This window comes from Nyctibius grandis, chromosome 7 (assembly GCF_013368605.1).
Source record: "Nyctibius grandis isolate bNycGra1 chromosome 7, bNycGra1.pri, whole genome shotgun sequence".
Classification (NCBI taxonomy): Eukaryota; Metazoa; Chordata; class Aves; order Nyctibiiformes; family Nyctibiidae; genus Nyctibius; species Nyctibius grandis.
Window position 1 is genome coordinate 9,278,301 of NC_090664.1, and position 21,198 is coordinate 9,299,498.

General features: G+C 42.7%; 1 protein-coding gene across 4 annotated transcripts; it reads right to left on the reverse strand.

Annotated features, from left to right (window-relative positions):
* Window positions 1-409: 409 nt before the first annotated feature.
* On the reverse strand, window positions 410-17,303 carry CDV3 (CDV3 homolog). Of its 4 annotated transcripts, none has more exons than XM_068405274.1 (5): window positions 16,793-17,303; window positions 14,597-14,676; window positions 12,276-12,412; window positions 11,025-11,187; window positions 410-3,172 (listed from the first exon to the last, which is right to left on the reverse strand). In XM_068405274.1, the coding sequence occupies exons 1-5, from the start codon at window positions 17,015-17,017 to the stop codon at window positions 3,148-3,150; spliced, it is 630 nt and encodes a 209-aa protein (XP_068261375.1). In that variant the 5' UTR covers window positions 17,018-17,303; the 3' UTR covers window positions 410-3,147. The 4 variants fall into 4 exon arrangements, with proteins under 4 accessions (XP_068261375.1, XP_068261376.1, XP_068261377.1 ...); XM_068405275.1 differs by having other exon boundaries at window positions 410-9,474; XM_068405276.1 differs by lacking the exon at window positions 410-3,172 and adding an exon at window positions 9,483-9,726.
* Between the last annotated feature and the right edge of the window lie 3,895 nt (window positions 17,304-21,198).

Genomic DNA, 21,198 nt, shown 5'->3' on the forward strand with positions numbered 1-21,198 from the left:
GGCAGAAGGGGGGCAGCTAAAATCAGACACATACCAACCCCCAGCAGAACCAGTAATGTGAGATGTGGTCATTACCTGTTCTCCAGCTGTCTGCTCAGCTTGCACGTATGTATATACCACAAGCAGGCTGTGGCGTGCCCTGCCCTGGTGGACAGCAGCCCTAAGCCAGGGGGAAGGCAGGCACTGAGCAGCTGCAGTGAAGGAAGGACAGTTTGGAAGCACTGCAGGGAACAGAGGCAGAAAGCAGCTGTTAAGAGCCAGAGCCAGCCCCTCTTCTGTGCTGAGCCTCGAACAGCGCCCTGACACCCAGCACGCTGCTGTCTGTCACGCTGACTGCTGTGAGTGTGCCGAGTCACTTGTGCTTGTTGGGGTGAACACAACAAAAGCGAGACAAACTTGGAGGTATAAATTCAGTTGGTGCTGTTAAGATAAATTTATTTTCTTCAGCTTTCTTCACAGGAAACATCACAAAAGTGCTTTACAGAGTTTGATACTGTTACTCTAACAAGGGATGGAAGGACAACAACAGGTGTGTGCACTGCACAGTTAGAAGTTGTCGTATGCAGAAGCCATGATAGGTAAACCAGGGTAAAAAAATCTTACTGACAAAAAAATATATATATAGTTCAGGTTTTGAACTTAAATTATGACTATAAACATATAATTATATAAATATACAGGCACCATTAGGTTCCCGTGTTTACTGTGGGGGCCACACAGGGATTTTTCAGAAATAGATCATATTGTACTCTGCTTTGCTGAAACAGTTTCTGCTGTGCTCCATGGGCTCCCAGCCAACCCTTTTCCCAGCCAGTCAGTCTCATTCTTTCGCACTACAATGAGCACTCAAAGGGCTTTATCTTCATTTCTTCTGGTAGTGATCCATTCTGATACATTGTTGAAAGCAAATTCACTTTCCTATTTTTTTCACTTACAGAGATGATCTCTTACTATTCTTCACTCAGTTATCTCTTAATTAAAAAAAATAAAAATGCTTTAGGCTAGACCTGCTGTCCAGATAAGACCATTTTGTTTGAGCTAGCATGTTACCAGTCATGCAGTCCTACTCCTTGTCACACCTGAACTGTGTTGTACTGTGACCAGTGCTACTGCCTTAATTTTGCTGTATTCTGTGGGAATTAAGCTCCCATGTAGCCTCTGAGAGTCTAGGTTTAAATTCAAGGAGATCACATTTACTTGCTAAGCAATTTTGCAACAGATGGAGCCATGTTTGTGATGCTAGAGCCCTGACTGAAGAAATACAGCATGATCAAGACCCAGGAGTTCTTGCTTACAAAGCTGCTTTCTAAATAAGTGGTGAATAATTCAGGTACCTGACTAGAAAGCCTTGGCATGGTAATAATGTAGATGAACAAAAGAAGGAGGAAATACTCCAGGGTGAGGAAAGGTCAAATCAACTTATTTTTGCTGGGAAAAAAATCTAGCAGAGCCACTTATCTAGAAAACACTGTCATACCAGTTTACAAAGCCAGTTTGCCTGTTACCTAATTCCCAGATTATTAATCAAGAGACCGTGCACAGAGAACTAGTCAATCCCGAAGGTTACTGGGTGGTTAGTAAGTAACACAGTACGGATTCAGAGGGGCAAGACAGGGCTTTGGTGAATGTAGCAGCAGAGACAAGTCTTTTAGATGTGTGGGAGAAGGTACAAAGTCCTACATTCTAACAACTACCTTGTATTGCTGCATCTGCTCTATTCCCCAACTGCCCCCCCCCGCCTCCAAATTAACAAAAAAACCTCAGCTCCGATTTGGAAACTTTATAAACCCACAGCAGCCACAATTGTTTTTGACAGAGTACTAGTAACTGCTGTAATAGGACACCTAACATACAATTTATTGGGATGCAAAATCCTCAACCACGTATCATTATTAGTACTGGAAAGCAGCTGTTCTATATGATACAGTGTTCTGATACCGAGACAATGTAGCTCTTCAGTGGTAGGCTATACATCCTAACAGGCTTGAGTCTTCCCTTATAACACCTCCTTTGTATTTATAAACGTAGCATTACTGGTAAATGCCATCAGCCCTTAAAGACTTAACCTTATTTACAGGTGTACGATTCTTTAAAGTACAAGATGAGAAAGTGAAGAGATGAAACAAATCACAAAGATGAAGCCTGCCCCCCAGTGTTGCTGCACTCATCTTCATCTCAAATGCTGTAATCTCATTTCAATGTCCAGTTAAATATTACAACAGGTATGTTAGACTAAGCATGGCGGAGTCCATTTGGTTGCTGGTCAGAGACCAACAACATCTGCTTCATCTCTGCCACAAACAAAGAACAGAGTAACCCAGAACTTGAACACAAGTTTTCTATGGGGCCTGTTCACTTGCAATTGATTCTGGCTTCTTGTATCTAGACTTCCAAGTGAGAAGATCTCAAATCAAGCTCTGATGAAACTGATCTCAAGTGACACAAATAACTCCACAGAAATCAATGAAGTTAAGCTCTAGGAGATCAGATTCATATATGTTTTACCTGTTTCTCAATGCATTTGTTCTCTTGTATAAGCCTGTTTTTATGGTTTGACTCATTTTGTTATGGTTGTACACACTGAAAGATACAGAATAAGTGATTTGTTTTAATTAAAAAAGGAAGCTTATGACAACATTTTAATTAGCATTTTTCTGTAGGCAAATTATTTGAAATAAAGCAGACAGTTATAACTCAGTGACTTCAATGCTATAACTGAACTAGAAAGAAAATTAAATACAGAAGATAGGAGACAAGAAACAGAACAGAAAAGGTCAGATTTGAGTGAAAGTTATTAAGAGCATGCCATGCTAATCACTGGTAAGAAGAGTGTATTACATACATGAAACTGAAGACTTCAGTATTTCAGATGGCAAAAGCCGATGCCCATAGGAAGTTATTAGGTTTGTCAGCACTGGGGAAGATGGTGATTGCCAGGGTAAGCTAACTCACTCTGTAAACTTGGCAATTCAGTGGGCAAGTAAATGTCAACAGAAAATAAACCCAAGGTAATTAATACAGGAAAGGCTTGAAACCACTCATTACATGCTCTGGTGGATTCTGAATTAGTGGTGATCTTTCAAGGGGACGATCTAGGCATCACCATGGACAGCTTGATGAAGACATCTGCTCAATGTGTAGTTGCAGTCAAGAAAGCGAATAAGATGTTAGGCTGTATTAAAGACAGAACAATATGGAAAAATATTACAGCATGTATTTCTCTTAGAGGTTCTCAATGAATATTTGCTGTTTCATCAGCGCCTTAAAAAAAGTGACATATTAGAAAAATACAGGGAGGAAAGTGGTAAAAGAATGGTAGAAGCAGCTCTAGCTGGAAAGACAGTAAGACTAAGGTAGTTTATGTGTTAAGAGGGGAAAAGAATAGATGATATACATCTTAAAAGTAATTCTCCTCCCCACCATATAAGAGGATATATACCTCAAACTCATTTTAAGCCACCTACCAATCTGCTGACCTCAGTATCGCTTGTCATCATCATCACCGTAAATATTCCAAAAAGCCCCGTGTTATTCTTTAATGCTTATTGTTCAGCTAGCTAAACATTTCCTCTGAAGCAACTGCAGTAGTTTGTTGAAATTTAACAGCAATCATTTCTGACAGAGAATTGTCACAGTTGATGCACATTAACAACTGTCTTAGAGGTGCTGCAATGATAAAAATACCAGTAAGAGAAGATAGCTGCCAGGCCTCATCTCCGTCCAGTACCCACCAGAGGTCCAATTTGTCTGCATGCATGCCACCATCATGTTCCCTGCTTCTGTGTGGAGGCCCACTGTAAAAGCTGAGCGATGAACCTTGAAATCACCAGCGACAGCAGACAAGGGCACATTCATAAAAATTACTTTGTGTTCCTTCAGCTGCAGTTAACTGATAGAACAGGAGATAATCGTAAATAGGGTAATCGCCTCTTCTGTGTCTGTATTCCTTCCTCTCCTACCTATCCCTCTGCTTACCCTCTCAGCTCTACCTTCTGATCATTTCTTTATCTGTTTCACAGAAACCTCTCCATGGGCAACTATTTCCCTTTGTTTTACTCCCTTCATCTTTTTCCTTCATAGTCTGCCTTAATACCAGATTTTAAAAGTTTTGAAGTTAAGATTACTCTCTGTCCCATATTTCCATTGTACCTGTGTGCTACTTCAACTTAAATATGAGAAAAGGATAAAGAATAGAACAAATGTATGTTTACATGCAGCCAGGGCAAGAAAACTACATTCCTACTACAAAATACCACTTAGTATCCTGACACAAATACATACTTTCGTGAGTGAACATTTCTAGTTCACATAATTTGAACAAACTTTAAAACAGCCACATTATAAGAGATGGCTATCAACTGTGAGCAGGATTTTATTTCAGTCATGGGGTTTACAAAATATAGCAATGCTGATTTTAATGTATTCCACATAAAACCGAAAAGCCTCATATTAATATACCATTTGGGTTGCACAGATAATTATGAGAGGAAATACGAGTTAGATTGCTCAGCCTGAACTTTTTCCTTACCCATACATACTAAAATAAGTCTAATTACACAATACTTGAATAGAACGTATATTACATTCTGTAGAAATAAGCCTTTCCTAAAGTAGTATTAAAATACTTTACTGAAAGCTAATATAAAGATCTTGTAATAAAGATTTTTAGTCCTCTGTCACACCTTCCATCAGCCCCAGCCCTTGACAAAGAACAGCTTTGGCCTCACAACACCCCTGTGAGGTAGGTTGTTGGATTTTTTTTTTGGTACAGCTGGGAAAACAGGCAAAGTGAAACTAAGTTACTTGAAGTTAACACAGCAGCTCACTGGAAATACAAGGCCAAATCCCACTCTCTTGGTCCTATGCTCTTGCTACACAAGGGGCTTGCTTCTTTTCAGGGCACACAGTTGTTTTAGTTTATACTTTCCATACCAGCACTCCAGATGCACTACTTTTTCTGGCGATTCATTAATCCTGTGATACATTTTTAATATTTGTATTCTGGCTAAACAGCCCACTGAACTTCATTAACCTTGCTATATCAAGATATATTCTAAGCAACTGGACATAAACCCATGATACACATACCATTAGAAGATGCTTCACAAAAACCAGAAATGTCTTCATGGCAATTTGAATCAGTGTCTCAGCTTTTTATCACACAGAAGTGAAGAACTGTTTTCTTAAATATGAAAGAAGTTACTTCCCAATAAGAGTGCTGAACTATCCTGGAATTTGTCCTTTCTTCGTTCTCTCTTTAGGCAACGGGCTAGACAGCTTTGTACCAACGCAAAATTCTACCTTTTCTCTGGACAGGTTTTCCTGATTCTTTTCTTTAAAGGGAAAAAATAAAATGTGATGCCTTCCCCAAGTACTGAACTTCAAATACTTCTGATCATTTAAAATCAGATGGATCTGTAGCTTGTGAAAGCAGTGCTTACTCACGCAGCACTTCTCCTATCCAGCCACTTAACACTCCACTCCGTACCGCAGGCTATGCATTTAATGCTATCATTTAGAAAACGGCCTTCCTAATCCCTCTCTTCTTATACCTCCCGTGTTTTGTTTGCGTAATTTCCACTCTCCTCAATTAAAAAAAAAAAAAAAAAAAAAATTAAAAAATCTTCCTTCCTGTTCTGTTCACTTCCAACAGAACACGGTGGAACGATACTTGGTGCTTCAGAAGCCAAACTCTAGATATATGATAGTTATGACTTATCCATATCAATATTAGACTCCTCAGTTCTGTTTTCTGCTGTCATTTCTTCTTCCATCTGCTAGAGCTTGCAGGTTCTCATATTAACATCGATACGGACAAGCTGACTTTTTAAACTTTTTCTGAAGAATTTATCAGCAAATAGATATCAGATTTCCTCCGCCTTTATACATACCTAATTTATATATCTGCACCTTTTAAACACAGGAAGTCCTAATTAATCTAAAAAAGAATCATCTGCTCCATTTTAGTTATGGTATTTGACAGAAAACCACAAGCAAGTTTACAACTGCTCAAACAGGCTGAAATTAGAAAGACAGACACAACTACTGCAAATGCCCGATAAGCAAACTCCAAGATGTGCAGCCCTATCAAATTTATATTGTATTTGCTTGACCTGAACAGCACAGGTGTCTCAGCCATGTGGTGCTGAAAGAGCTTCCAAGAGACAACAGATGCAGTCAAATACCAAAACCCCTAGTCCCTATGGTGTCAGGTCTCTAACACAATTTGTACCATTACAAATTCATCTATTTGTAAGTTTTGTAAGAGAATTACTTTGGACATGACTGGTAAAGCTAGCTACAAAGACAAAACTGAAGTAGCAGGAGACAGTAGCTTCTAGTTGTCAACTCCTCTTCATTTGTGAATAAGATGAAATATGGCACAGCTAAACCGGGGTGTGTGTGGGAGGGAGTGTGTGGGGGCGGGCAAAACTAATCCTCTCCTACATTTATCATTAGCTCCAGTAAATACAGATGCCAGATTCCTACAGCAGGCATTTGGGAAGTCCAACTTTATTAAAATTATCTAGTTTTTGGCATTTTTACATTCCTTAAATACAGACTGTATCACCAAGAACCACAAATCCAAATCGCTCCTTTCCCCATAAGTACTGGACATTTAAATGTTTTACTAGCAAGTTGGTAACTTTATGGCTGTGTTTGTATTTTAAGCCAGAGAAAGTAAAATAGAACCTTTAAATTGGAAATTAATAACTAACCCACCATAAAAGCATGTCGCAGGTTAGGAAGTTCCTGAAGTGGCACAGAACTGTGTTTTACTGACTGGTATCAAGACTTATCTCATTTCTACAACTGACAATCCTTCATTTATGGAATGAGCCTTCAACAAGCGTTTTGAAGGAATGAAATGGACATTCTTAGCATGCCTCGAATGAATGCAACAACAAACCAGATAAAGCTGGACTTCAGAGTCTCAAAAGCATACTGAGCTTCCACGGAGGACCGACTTTCAAAATTTCAGGCATGCAGAACAATTAATTGTTACAAGGAAGATACTGGCAACTGGCATTTTGACAGTTGCTGGTAGTGAGATTTAACACAAGAAACACTTCAAAATAGTTTAACATTCTGTATTATGGAAACCTGCTGCATTTCTGCATTTTTTTCCTTTATGCCTCCAGAAAGAACCTGGAATGATATGCTTAAGAAAAGCCCCCAAAATAACATCTCTAGTTATTAGTAGCTGATGGACTCCGGTGACAGCAACCATCCAGAGGTTAGTTTTGTTTTTTTGTGTTTTTTTTTTTTTTTTATTAATTTAGCAGAGCTACTTTCAAGTGAAAAGCAAATCAAAGCTTCATTCATACTCAATTCACAATCTCAAGCCAGTCCTATATGGTGGGAGTAAGAAGACACTCTGACAGGTAGCAAACTAAACTTCTATGTATAAATAAAAGTCATACTAATATGCACTGCTATAAGCTCTCAAACACAGCCCAGCTGACCGTAAGGCTGACTACCCACTCCATGGCCTCTCCCTTAAGAGATCCAAACACTCTGCAGTTCCTCAGCTGTTGTACGGTCATAAGCTAGAACTAAAGGTAAAGATTCATTAGACTCCAGAATCCATGTATATTTCCATTTTATTTAATTTGAAACTGTTAGAGGGTTTTCATGAACTGACAGAATTCATGCCCAAAAACCTCAAATAAAGATGGTACAATGGACAGTCTCATCTACCCTTCGTATAGTAGACTAAAACTTGATTCACATGCATTGGTGATCTCAATCACTTTAGGGCATCAGGAAAAGCGTTTTAAGATTTCACGTTTCTACCACATCAAGTGACATGTCCATTTACCATGAATTCCACAGAAATCTTTAGTGACAAATCAACAGTTTTGCTGGCAACAATGTATTCTCAAGGAAGATACATGGCTCAGAGTCCAAGGTATTGGTATCAGTCTTTCAGTGGGGTTTTGTTTTCAAATGAAGTTTCCAACTTTAAGAATAGTCTCTTGAGCCCTCTCTTTCACAGCAGCTTCTAGCAGAAGTTTTAGAGACAGTTAGCTCTGCAAGGGCAAGGCCAGTTTTAGTCTGTGCACAAAAGAACCAGGTGAAACTCCAGCCCCACTGAAGTCAACAGCAAAATTCCCATTGGCCTCAGAGAAGCAGATCTAAAGCGAGTCAGCAGTTAGTCAAAGGGAACCCTACTAGGCAATTCCTGCACTATCCTCATCTTCTGCACATACACAGTACTCCCACACACGTAAAGAAGTTTTGTTTTGTTCCCTTGTTTTTCTTGCCATTGGCAACTCTTACAGATGTTGGGTCTATTTTTTGGCATTTACTCTGAGAAACCTCAACACTGGAGCACGCCACTATTGTACTTCATTTTGCTTCTGGTCTTAAGAATTCAGAGAAGAGAAAAACAGTTACAGCAGGACATTGTTGGTACTTGACAGATTTCATTCATCGAATCAGAGTTACGGACAATGTCCTATATTCTTAGCGTATCAGTGCCATTTTTCCTAGTTCCACTAAATTAAGTCAGAGATGACAACAACTTAAAGAAGTCACTGCCTTCCATTATTACTAAACTTCCTGACTTTGAATAAACACCTTTTGAGTTTTACTTAGAGGATTTCTGCCTCAAAAAGCCTGCATGCTTCACAGAAGTAGCCAAACAAATAAGGCTTACCAGCTTTAGTTATCCCTGTGCATACTAAGCTATCTTGGTTATCAAGTAACCATTCCCCTTCAACAAACAAATAGCTACTTTTAATAGAGGAGAAATTTTTACCTAGTATCGCTACTGCCACGTATCTCATTTTTAAAAGAGATTTTGAAGACTGTAGTTGGAGTCTGGATACCTCTGTGTCAAATGAAAACTCTTAAGTCTTAGTGCTTTAGGGTGAGAAAGACAAACCTCATGACAAGAAACAAAATAAACCCTATTTCACTATAATATCTCATAATTATTTAAATATACTGCAATTTGATACCAGAAACAAAGCAGGCATTTTTTTTTTTGCGGAGAACAGAAAAAAAAACGCTTAAACAGACAACTGTGAAAATGGCTAATGCAAACAGACCATTCAAACCCATCATTCCTCAAATCTGATACTGAATGAGTTTTAATTTGTTTTGCAGTTACTTCAGTACAGCTATCTAAAAAGGTAAACAAACTACAGCTCTGTTATACTTGGATAGTATGAGTGGTATGGTACGCTCCAGAAGTCTCTAGTAGGCTATGGCTACACGTGACAGGATTCCTCAGAAGGGGAACAGAACAGGTTTGTCATTAAGGTCACTTAAATCTTTGTTATAGCAAATTGGAACCAAATGGCTGACTTCTGCAGGATTTCTGACAGGAATCCAGTAGAGCTGGTTTCAAGTTTCAGATGGCCACTAAAACAGCTGTAACCTTCTCTTCCAGAAGTTGTGATCCACATGGTGTCCACAATGAGTGCAGCAAGTCTGAGGTAGTCAACCTTTACGAAGGCTCAGTATCTGAACATAAAAAGATTTTGAAATGACCACTGGCTGTAGGTATCTTTCTGAGCAATTAAAGAACACTGATGACTCTTGTTCAAACCATTGACATTAATTTGCCCCATATCCAATGGAGAAGTTGTAACATATTATGCTTCCATAGTGCAGGAGAACCAATCACTTACGTCAAAGTAGTCTGCACTTGCTGCAGTAGATCCAGCAGAAATAAGGTGGCATGTTCATCATAGCCGTTAGCTGTAGTTTAGTTACCTTAGTAGAAGGGTTACCAAAAAAGCATTCCTTAATTGTAATGTGTATGCAGCTCTACTGATCCCCAAGCACAGCATACTGGTTGTCTAGCTGAAGTTTAAGTGCCTGGTTTTTTGAGACCTCATCCCTACCTCTAGTTTTGTGTTTTACTACTTCAAAGCTCTTCTCCATTTCTTTATCCCTAAGGGAAAATAAATGTAATCAGTAAATATCTTATCACTAGCTTGTGAATTGTGAATTTCTAGTCGATTTCCACCCCATCCCAACAAAAACATTATGAACACAGAACACTAAGGTCTAGAGTTTTAACAGAACAGCCAAACATTCCCAAGCAAATCTTGTAAAACTTCCATCTCCAGAATCAAGCTCATCACCCAGTACAATTCAGATTATATTCTACATTTCACTATTAACATTCTCAAAAGTAAATTTAAATGCATTTATGAAAAATAGGTTTTAGAAAGCAGAAGTCCATTTCTAGAACGCTCACTCAGGATTTCACCTTAGCTCAATTTGCACTGTTCTAACCCTAAAGCATCAATGACAGCATGTCTCATTTGTCAAGCAGACAAAGCCACACCAAAAAAAAAAAAAAAAAAACAAAACCCAAAGCTTCTGCTCGGCTGTATTAGTCAATAACATGGCAAGCAGAAATAAACCCCCCCCAAAAAATCCCAAGGGAATTAGGTATTGGCCTAGCTGTGTCTTCTGTAGGGAATGAGGTTATGGAAAGATCAGGACTCAAAAGCAGGGTGAGACTCAAGTCTTCAGCACCACAAAATACAAAACACTTCATCAAAATTGGGGGGGCTCATCATTGTAAACCACAGCTCAGACAGCAAGTTTATTGATTTCCATTTGTATTAAACCTCATTCCTCCATTTAAATTACCTTCACATCTCTAATGAGAAGGCAGTGTGCTCAAGACATCCTACTCATGTCTACTGACAGTAGTAACACAGAGCCTCACCATGGCTAGTATCTCAGGGAACCAGATGCTGCCAAGAGCAGAAATATTCTGCTTCAGGGAAATCCTTCAGCAAGTCAAAGATAAGGTAACTGGCAGTCTTGCTTGGCTATCTCACTGGGCTATGTCCCACAAAAGTTATTTTGTGGGAAGCCCTTCCTAGAGTTGGAAAATACAGTTAAGACCTCTCCCACATCTCTTTGCCAAACAGAATAATTTTAGTTATATCTTTCCTCTGTGGAAAGATTCAGGCTTAAGACCTAAAACAAAATAAGAACTTAGAGAAAGAAGCTAAAATATGTCTCTTAGGGAATTAATGGAATGTACTTACTTTCGACTGTCTACAAGCTTGGCGGTGGACTGCAGTGATGGAAACTGCGTATCACTATAGATTTCTGGTGGTCCTTGCTGTGCTCTCCGTGGCCTGCCGCCCTCCCTGGCGCCAGGCGGCCTGTATACACCACCAGTCTGAACTGGTTCTGGGGTTTCTGTAACTAATTATAAGAACAAGATTTAGTCAAGAGAATATGTTTGCATTCATATCTGGGGGAAAAAAAAAAAAACAAACCAAAAACCATGAATAAAAAAAGAAAATAATCTTACAAGTATGTTTTTGCATCTTTTAAAGCTCTGGAAGCAAATATTTTAGACAAAGCAGGAAATCAGGTGTCACCTAATTTAACCTATACTTAGTAGTCAAATGAAAACGTGATTCCAGTGTATTACCTCATAAAGTTCAGGGAACCAAAATCACTGGTGAGGACTTCATGCTTCTTATTTGCAATTTATTAGCAGCTTATATTTAAAACTAGAGACTGAAACACATAATTATATATTTGCCAAATCTCATTTAGAGCACCTCTCCAGATGCAGAAAAGAATATCCAGATAGTTCATATTTAAGGTAACAATCTACAATAAAATAACACTGATTAATTAGCTTTACCTCCTTGCCTGCACAAATAAGAATAAACACAGCAAGCCACTTTTCAATGAATTTCTCAATGGAAGGGAGTAGTCTAAACTCAGATCATGGCTAAGTAGTGTATCTCTGCTGATGCTAATAAATTGCATTTAATCAAAACTAAAGTCCTATCCCAGTTAGAGAATCAATTTTCTAATGTCATGTTCTCTGTACCTTAGAACTCATTTGAAAAGCATACTACTAACCATGGAACCCTACTCAAGAACTGCCATATCAGACATCAGATATTGGCTGAACATCCACTTAATTGTCAAAGCAGTATTTTTAGATCAGCAGAAATGCTTCCAACAGATATTTTGCCGATTGCAAAGTAGAGGGATCTCCTTCAAAGATGGAATGCTTCCCCCCTCCGCTTTCAAAGTCAGAAATAAAAACCCCTCCATTCGTGTTTATTTAAAGTATCTGAGGGTACTATCAATTCAGTTCCTCAGATCCCTTCACAGGACAATTTTGTCATTTGCTAGTATGTCAAACAAGCCATGAGTATGTTAGAAGGTGCCTGAATAGGAACTGCTCCTTGAGCTCTACCCTCTGAGCAGCTTAATTCAACCTGATACGCTTCCGATTGGAAAAAGCAACAACTCTGAGTTAAATTTACCAATTGGTTCAACGACAGGTGCTGGTGCCGGAGCTGACTTGTTCCAAGGACCAGATGATCTGTCTACACCACCACCAGTCTCCTCCCAGTTGTCACCAGGTTCTTCTCTTTTTTCACTTTCATCATCTTCTTTTTCACTATAAAAGAGAAATGGTAAGTAGCATTTTACAAACAGAGGTTTAAGAGTTGCCAGATTACACAATCGCCATAGACAAGACTTCACGGCTGCTGTACCGAAGATACTAGATTTAACCAGACTACATTAGTCCTGTAATCACTGTATTAGTACTTCCACCTGAACAATTTTTGGCGCACTGCTACATAACTTGGCAACTGAGAAGAAAAAAAGTTCTTTAAAAGACGACAAATTCAAACTGCACTAAGTGATCAAATAAATCGATTTCTTATTTTGAGCTTAACGACTTTTTTCATACTAAGACAGTCATGCATTTGGAAGTGATGAGAAGATAAAGCAGGAAAGGGCTACAAGTCCAGCTTCCATCAAATGCTTTAGTCAAGAGGAAATAACTGCGGAAAAGTAGTGACAGAAAGCAAGTCCTGAGCTCCCATTCCCTATAACCACAACCACCTGAGAAACACTCTTATATTACCCATACAAATGTAATCTATAACCAACTCAGATTTTTTTAAAGCAGGCAATCAAATAAATAGAGAGAAAAATATGCCATTTTTAAAAGATAAATCCTATGCAAAAGCCTGACTGTATTTTATTTAGACTGTTATTTTGCATAGAAATAGTCAGAGACTCAAAATAATTTGCTAGATAAAGCTACTACAGAAAGTTGTGTGGTATAATGAGACATACATGGAGGGTGAGGCTGCTAAGAAAACCCAAAACATTGATCTGAACAGCAGCAGCAAAGTGTGAATACAGAAGTAGTTTATAATACACCAAATGCTACTAATCATGATCAGGTAAGCTTTCTATATAAGTAATAATCAGAGAACAGTTAAAAATACCTACCATTTCTGAAAATTAAACGACCTTTCACTGTTCATCCAACTACAGTAACAATCATAGTAACCTGGACCAAGGGCCTAAACACATCATTATTCTATTTTAAACTACAGTCAAAAGCAGATGCCTACAGGCTACCTAGAACAAAGTATACGTAACTTTGATAACCAGATACTCTGTGTCCCATTTTCAGCAAAGAGATCTCCAGAGCTGGATAATTTATAATCTCCAGTGGGTTTTTCTTCCATTTACTTCTCCACTCTCCCTCTGAATCCACTAACTGAGCAGTTACAAAATCCTGTGGCAGAAACGTCCACATGCCTGAAAATCTGCCACAGCATCAAAAGCATTCAGAATGCCGACCTTTGTCTGGAAAACCAAAGTGCTGGCTTTTCAATCAAACAGTACTAGCAGTCAGTGAAGCAGCAGCCCACTTGTTACTTGTCCATTCAGACACGTGATTATCCGCTGTGACACTTCAATGGTACGGAGAGCGTGTGGACCAAATACATGCAAAGGGCCTAAAAGGACTAGTTAACTGAAGGGGGAGGGAATGTTAAAAAAATAAATAAATAAATCAAAGAATATGTAAGACCTGCTCAAAGAGTGAAGAAAGCATCTATTGCACTGCTTAGAGGTACGACGACTTTAAGATGGCATTATTCTGAACATCATCAATACCTGGACAATGAGGATATTATGTGACATTCTCAGTCTAAGATTGAGGTCATAAAAATCCTTTTTCTGACCTGATGAATCGTTTTTCTTAACCAGGACAGACTTAAGCAGACTTACTTTGGACCAGACTACAGGAACAATCTAAAGGAAAAGCAAACAAAGAATCCTGGATAAGACTCATAAATGCAGTCCTGTAGGATCTTGTCATGAGACACTAGTTTTACCAACTATATTTTCGTTTTTTTGAAATAAAAGTGCAGTGGTTCAGAAAGTCACTCCCTAAACTGAGATACTGAACAGCTTGAGTCAGATACCCTTGCAGCAGTCAAATGATTCAGTGGGAACTACTACCCTGCACTCCTCTCTCACAGAACTTCCTACTTTATTATCTTTATAGAGGGGAATGTTAAGCATTTGTAATAAAAATCTGAGTCCCAACCAAAACAGACAGACCTAGAGTATCAACAGAGATTTAGAAAATAAAGAGAATGTCAGCAGAGAACAGTCAAACCTAAGTTACCCTGCAGCAAACTTCTGCATTATCAGAAACACATCAGACTCTGTAATTGGACTCCATGTAGGCAGCTCGGAAGAAAAACCATACTTTTTAGACATAGGTGATGATTATACTGGAGAGAAAAAGAAAAAAAAAAAAAAGTAGTACCTTATTTGCATGGACTGAACTCTAAGACCACTATAATCAATTTCTTCCTTTTGCTCAAACTCCTTCCAATCATCCTCTTCCTGTAAGAAGAGAAAAACATAAGTTGTTACCTTCTTTACATTGAAAGTAGAAAAGAAGAATGTAACTAAGATAATACAATGAAAACTAAGGGTCAAGGTGCACTTCCATGGGAAACTGATCTGTGTGCACCACCGCCAACAGGCAAAGGATTCCACTCCCTCCTCCCCTAACCTACTGTATGTCATCTAGGATGCACTTGGGAGCTGACTTTTAACTCACTAGAACAGCTGAGAAACACCACAGCAGAAAAGTCACTCAAGTGAAAGAAAACCCCATCACCTCAGTAAAAATCGAGCGGGAAGTCAAGGGACAACACAAAGTAGGGAACAGGACCGTGCAGTCAAGACCAGGGAAATACAAGGGCAAGACCTCTGCCTTTTACTAACAGTAAGCTTTTATGACAGCCTGAATGCACATGAAGCTTTAGATTTACTTTCCATCACCTATTCCACGAGCTAAACAGTAAAGAGCATTTGCAATAGCTTACAATGGATTTATGACAAAGATTAATATTGGTAAATTTGACTTTTTCACATTCACAACCACATTTACAACCTTTCTTGTTTTCTTAACAATGTTTTTATAACAGTAAAAAGGTCAGCTTCAAAATCTCTTCACAGCAATCTCTTAGTACACAAAACCAGCAGAATACTAGTCTTTGGAGAGCACCACTTTAAAGTTCTAAAACAGGAGTTTTATTACGTGTTTGGGGAAAGAGCAACCCACCTAAGCGGAGCCAATTTTGTCCTACTGTGTAATCAGCAGATTCTGGGGTTACTAAGGTAGACCAGAAACGGAACAGAACAGATAAGCAGTCCTCCCATGTTCCTAGTCACAGTTTTAAGGCATACACAGCCTAATTAGTAGTTTACATAATCCCTACATTCTACATGAAATGCAGTTACATTACTTTAAATACGAAGACCTTGCAAGAAAGATCTGCCAATGGCATAACCCCTTTCTGAACAGCTGAGAAAACAGCTTCTTTTAAGAGCCCTGTCCAAGGATCTTCTATATTATCAACCTCTAGCAGGAAAACTTTGACCTGCTTTAAAGTAACAGCAGAAGTAGAAAGTGACCTCATGTTATCGCACCATCTGCTGAAGATTCAGTCTTTTGGAAGAGTGTGAGTCTACAGCCCTAAAATCTTTTAGCTTTCTTATATCCTCATCTCCATGGAAACATCACAGTTTCCAAACTAATGTACCTTTCATGTTTAATGATCTTTATTTCTAATCCAAGTACAAGCTTCAGTCAAAACCAGATATTATTTTACAACCAAATGAGCGGAAGAACAGCTGGAAGATTACCACTGACCTTGGTCTACTTAGAAAGCTACTGCAGGTGTCAAGCTCCCCAAGTTAAACAACACTAGGAAACAGCAGACTATTTCTTAAAATTCATTTTAAAAGATACAGCACGGCCAGCTGTAAGGCACTAACTCAACTACGAGCACTTAAGCTTCTCTTGCGTTCTAACAGTTTCCCTGTAATACGGTAGAAAAAAATTACTGGCAGTAAAGCCCTTCCTGGCAGAAAGGCAAAGAGCCCGGCGTTTGTCTGCACAGCCAAGGGGATCTTATCGCCAAGGTCCACAGGCCACGCGCCACAAACCCAGGTGGCCTAAGGCTGGCACCTGATACACATCCCTAGTCCCGGCCACTACCTTGCGCCGAGACCCAGAAACCAGGGAGGGCTGTGCAGAACCGACGCCGCAGCCCGGGAACCGGCCCCGCTTCCCCCGCCCCGCACGCGGATACAAGGCCCGTTCCGAGGCCGAGAGTCCGCCCGGGCCGGAGCCCGCCGGCCTTCCCCCCACCAGCAGCAGAGCCGGCCGCCGCCCCGCTGCGGGGCAGGGCCGGGCCACCCCGGGAGCACCGCCAGCCCCAGGCCGCCCCGGGAGCCCCAGGCCGCCCCGCTGCGGGGCAGGGCCGCCCCGGGAGCCCGCATGGCCGGGCGGTGCCGCTCCTCCGGGCCGGCGGCGGCGGCGCCCCCTGCCGGCAGGAAGGCGCCGCCCGAGCCGGCGGAGGAAGCCGTGACCCTTCCCCCCACCGCCGCACCGACGGAGCAGCCCCGTTCGCCACCCCCCCCCCCCCCCCCCCGCTCCCGGCCGCACCTTGGTCGTGGTCTTGGCGGAGCTGGCGTTGGAGGCGGCGGCCCCGGAGCCGCTGCCGTCAGCCGGGCGGGTTCCCCCGGCCGCCACAGCCGCCCCCGCGGCGTTAGAGGCGGCGTTGGAGGCGCTGGAGGCGGCGGCGGCCCCTCGGTTGCTCTTCTCCTTCCGCTTCTTCTTGTCCCGCTTGGCGAAGAAGTCGTCGAGGCTCCTCTCCTCCGTCTCCGCCATGGCGGCGGCTCCGGCCAGGCCCTGTGCGAGGCGGCCGCTCCCAACGGCGGGGCAGGGGGGGAGCAGTAAGGAGAGGGCAGCGGCGGCCCGGGCCAACAGGTGAGCCCCGCGCAGCGGCGGCACGGCCTCTCGCTACCGACTGCCCCTCGCCGAGGGGAGGGAGCGCGGCCGCCTAACGGCTGCGGCTGGCCGAGCCCGCCCGACGCCCGACGGGAGGAGGCTGCCGCGCTCCACGTTGGTGGCCGCCGCTTGACACGGCCCGAAAGAGCAGGGAGGGGGCGGCCCACCGCGGGGCTGGGCTGAGGGGAAAAGGGGCGGGGCCTTCTGGCTCTTCCCCCTGCCGCGCATGCGCCGCAGCGCCCCGGCCAATGAGCGGCCGGGAAGGAAGTGCCTGCCGGCCAGTCAGAAGTCTCTAGGGGCAAGCCGCTGACGTCACAACGTGAGAATGCGTGACGGGCGGGGAGGCGGTGGCGCGGCTGGGGATTGGCCGAGCCGGGCGGGGGGTTGAGCACGGACTTCGGTTGAGCGGCCGGGCTCACGGGGCGGGGCGGGTCGCTGGCGGCGCGTGGGGCGGCCCGGAGCGTGCGCCCGCCGCCGGTTGCCGCGCGCACGTGGGACTGTCCCGCTTCCGGCTTCCCCTGAGGGGACCCGTGTGTGGGGCCGTTGGCTGCTTCCCGCGTCGGGGGCAGGCCTCTGCCTGTCAGGGCCCGCCCGGAGTGAAGGAGGGGCAGGAACGGCAGCCCGAGGGGGCTGTCCCCACAGAGCGCTGCGAAAGCCGCTTCCGAGGAGGCGGAGAGGGCTGCTGGAGCGGCCCCTGCCCTCAGCCAGGCCCCCCGGCTCACGGGGCCTCTCAGCCTGCCGAGCGGCGGCTCGGTTCGTGCCCTGCTCCCCGCCCGTGAGGTGAAGCGGCGTTTGGTCTTGGCGCGGACTGAGATGACTAAGGCTCGGCCACCCCGCGCCCTAGAGAGGGCCGTGCTCTTACGCGGTCATTGTAAAGGATGCGAGGAAGTAATTTAGCTTTTATCTTGGAAACAGTGTGGTTAAGTGAGTAAGATTGAAACACCACTGTGTCTAGGATGTCCGGATGTGCTGATGTGAACTTCCTAGCTGCTTTCCTGACTCGTAGTGAAGCCGAGGGAATATCTGCTGGAAAACAAACTTCACAGTGGGTGTCTGCAGATTGTCACCACGAGCTTGGGGTACTGTAGTGACCTTGAGCTCTGGAAAAAAACATGTGTGTTTAAAAAGTTCACCGTGGCTTCAGAACACGTCAAAAGTTTTGAGGCAGGACATTTTGCAAAACAGCCTCAGACTGTCATGAGTCATAAATAATTACATGAAACATTGTTTCTGTTGACTGACTTTGTTGTTCAGCCATCAAAAGGAGACAGATGTTCCTACTGCTAAGGTGTGAACCCAAACGAGAATTACTCGTCAAAGAAGCATTGGTTTGTATTATATAATACAAAAGTAAGCATGTTTGTATTCTTTATTTAGTATCATTTTGTGATTTGTGATACTTGAAATCATTGCATATGTGTGTATTTATTAACATATACATGAAAAGTTTTTCTAAACTTTGGAGAGTGTTTGACTGTCTCTTTAATTTGTGTCCGTGAAAATACTGTTATTTAGTGTTTTCCACCCATAATCCTCACCTTGTTTGAAAAAACGGGGGTGCCATTGTGATATTGCAGAAAGAGGTCAAATACTCTATGTCTTTGTGAAGCATTTTGTAGCTGTGAATAACTGAATCACTGTAGTCAAGTGTCCTCCATTTGGGAGATTCGTTACAATCCTCTCTTTATGTCTGTCATGCTGCATCCTCCCTGTATTTCTCTGCTACCATTGACATTTGGTGCACTTACAGGATTTGATCCCGCACAGAGCAGGCCCTGAGAACTAAAAATTGCAAGCATAACAATTCATCTGGTAACACCAAGAATGCTGCGTGATCAATGACACTTTCTGTGTTGTGACAGGAATAATTACCAAAGTAGAGAGCAAGTTTGGTAGCTTAGTCTCATTTTTTGTGCTTCCTTGGTGCACCTGGGCTCCCCTCCTGCTCCTGCTGTCCCCTTTGGTTGCTTGAAGGTCGCATGGAAGATGTAACACAGGAGAGCTCGGTGTGGAAGAGTGTTTGCTGTTCCTTTTGTCGAAGCGCTGCCTTCCCTTGCATTTGTACTCTGTTCCTGCCCAGGAAGCTGACGTACCTCCACACTGCACCACGCTGTGACTTGCAGGCTCAGCACTGATAACAATATGCAACTAAGCAGACAATTCGTATCCCTCAGCTTTGGTGGTAGATAAGCTAATAATGGCCACTAAGTACAGTGCTGTGTCCGATTCTAAGCTACACCTTTTTTGAATTTCAGCAGCCGGTACAATATTTTCATTGCATTATTATGGATAACCCCTAGTATCAGGCTGAAGAATGCAAACCTGATGCCTTTTTGTTGCTTTTAGCGTCTGTGTCACTTGCCCCTTGCTGTAAGGCTGGAATGACCCAACTCTGGATTAGAAACTTAATACCTGTCAGGAGCAGAGTCCCAAGAAACATTTCAGCTGTTAAGTCTGGAACAGATTCAGTGGAAACCATGGAAAATAGCAGCAACATTTTAGGCCTTGGAAGGCTTAGATCCAGATTTAAAGACATGTCACAGTTGGCACTTTAAAGGAAGCATTAGTTATGCAGTTATGCTTGGATTTTTCTCCCACCTCTAGTTTTATTTTTATGTAAAATTGTGAAAACGTGCTGATGCACGGCATTTGTAGTTCTCTGTGAGTGCATTGCGTTAGCTTTTATGGTATTAGCAGGAAAAAAAGGTCAGTATTTCTGTTTTTTCTTTTTCTTTTCCTCTCTCAACTTCAACCATCCTCAGTGCTTAACGCAGAGGACCTTTGGCTGAAGAATGGCTCGCAGGCATGGACTGGCAGAAATGATGTTTGTAATGCGAGGAGTATAGCCAGAATGCCACATTGCTGTGATGGGAGCATGAGCTCAGCACACACCTTTCTACTGCACTGTGTATCGCTGACCTGTGCGACCAACCTTTGGCAATACACACTGCTCTGAATGCCTCTGCTCAGGTACAGATTTACCTGGAGGACTCTGAGGACTTTGTCTCTTTCCTCCCCCATGTTAGCAGTGCACGGTACAGCGTGCCTGTCGTGGCATACGGTGGTGCCTGTCCACCTCTCCTCTCCATCCTGTAGCTATGATGAGCCTTGCCATGATGCTGTTCCCTGTGCATCTTGGTAAATTTTATAAAAATTGAGGAGTGAAGCACTACTGCACGTAGGAGAAGCGATTCAGTGGCCACTATTTGTGTGGGGAAACCAAAAAAAGGAAAGCCAAAGTGAGTTGTGGGTGATGATGCAAATCCTGGGCAAGAGTTAGGAGCAGACTTCTGTTTCCAGTACCCGGTGTTTTGTCTTACTCTTACTTCTTCGTACCTAATTATCTCCATTCTGCGACATGAAGGTTATAGCACTGCAAACTGCTTTGCCGTTTGCAGAGCACAAGCAGAAGAACACTTCATTTGATAACTCTTAGGCAGATGCCTGCTTAAGGAAATTGGAGGAGGTTCCCTTAGGTGCTGAGCAGCTTGCAGAAGGGGTTCTGGTGGAGTCCTTGCCACAGCATGGGCCTCGGTTCTCTTTAGGAGCTTAACCTTCCCTTCAGCTTTGGGGCGCTAAGAGTTTGCTGTCATTTCAGACCTCTACAGCCAGAAGGGAGAAGTGTTATCATGCCCTTTCTCCACCAGTAATTGCCATCTGAAAGCAGGCAGTGGTGGCAGCAGTGCGTGGTGTTTTCTTGCAGTATTAAATTTTACACAATGCCAGCTTGAAGTCACCTTAAAAATAGTCTTTTAACCAGTAGAATCAGTATAATAATGCTTATGCTAAAATGTAAACAGTAGGATGATAGGCTAGAGTACCACTTCCTAGCTGGTGTGGTGTGCTGCTACTCAGTGTGAAATCCGAAATGAAGCAGGGGCTAGCATAGGGCTGGCACCCTCTGCTTCCCCCGAGGATGCAGCAGCGTGTGTTCAAGCTGTGGTGCAGAAGAAGCTGTGCCTGGCTGAGGAGGAGGATAAAGTACACATATGATTTGATGGTACAGCTAATCCCACCTGGTGACTATCTGTTGCCAAGGGGGGTGGCCGTCCTTTAAGTCC

Excerpts from the sequence above, each read along its gene's own strand:
- CDV3 (XM_068405273.1), bottom strand. The coding sequence starts at position 17,017 with ATGGCGGAGACGGAGGAGAGGAGCCTCGACGACTTCTTCGCCAAGCGG. Across the intron at positions 14,677-16,792 it reads CCGCCAAGACCACGACCAAG|GAAGAGGATGATTGGAAGGA; the intron begins GTGCGGCCGGGA and ends CTCTTCTTACAG. Across the intron at positions 9,908-11,024 it reads AAGCTTGTAGACAGTCGAAA|GGATAAAGAAATGGAGAAGA; the intron begins GTAAGTACATTC and ends ATTTTCCCTTAG.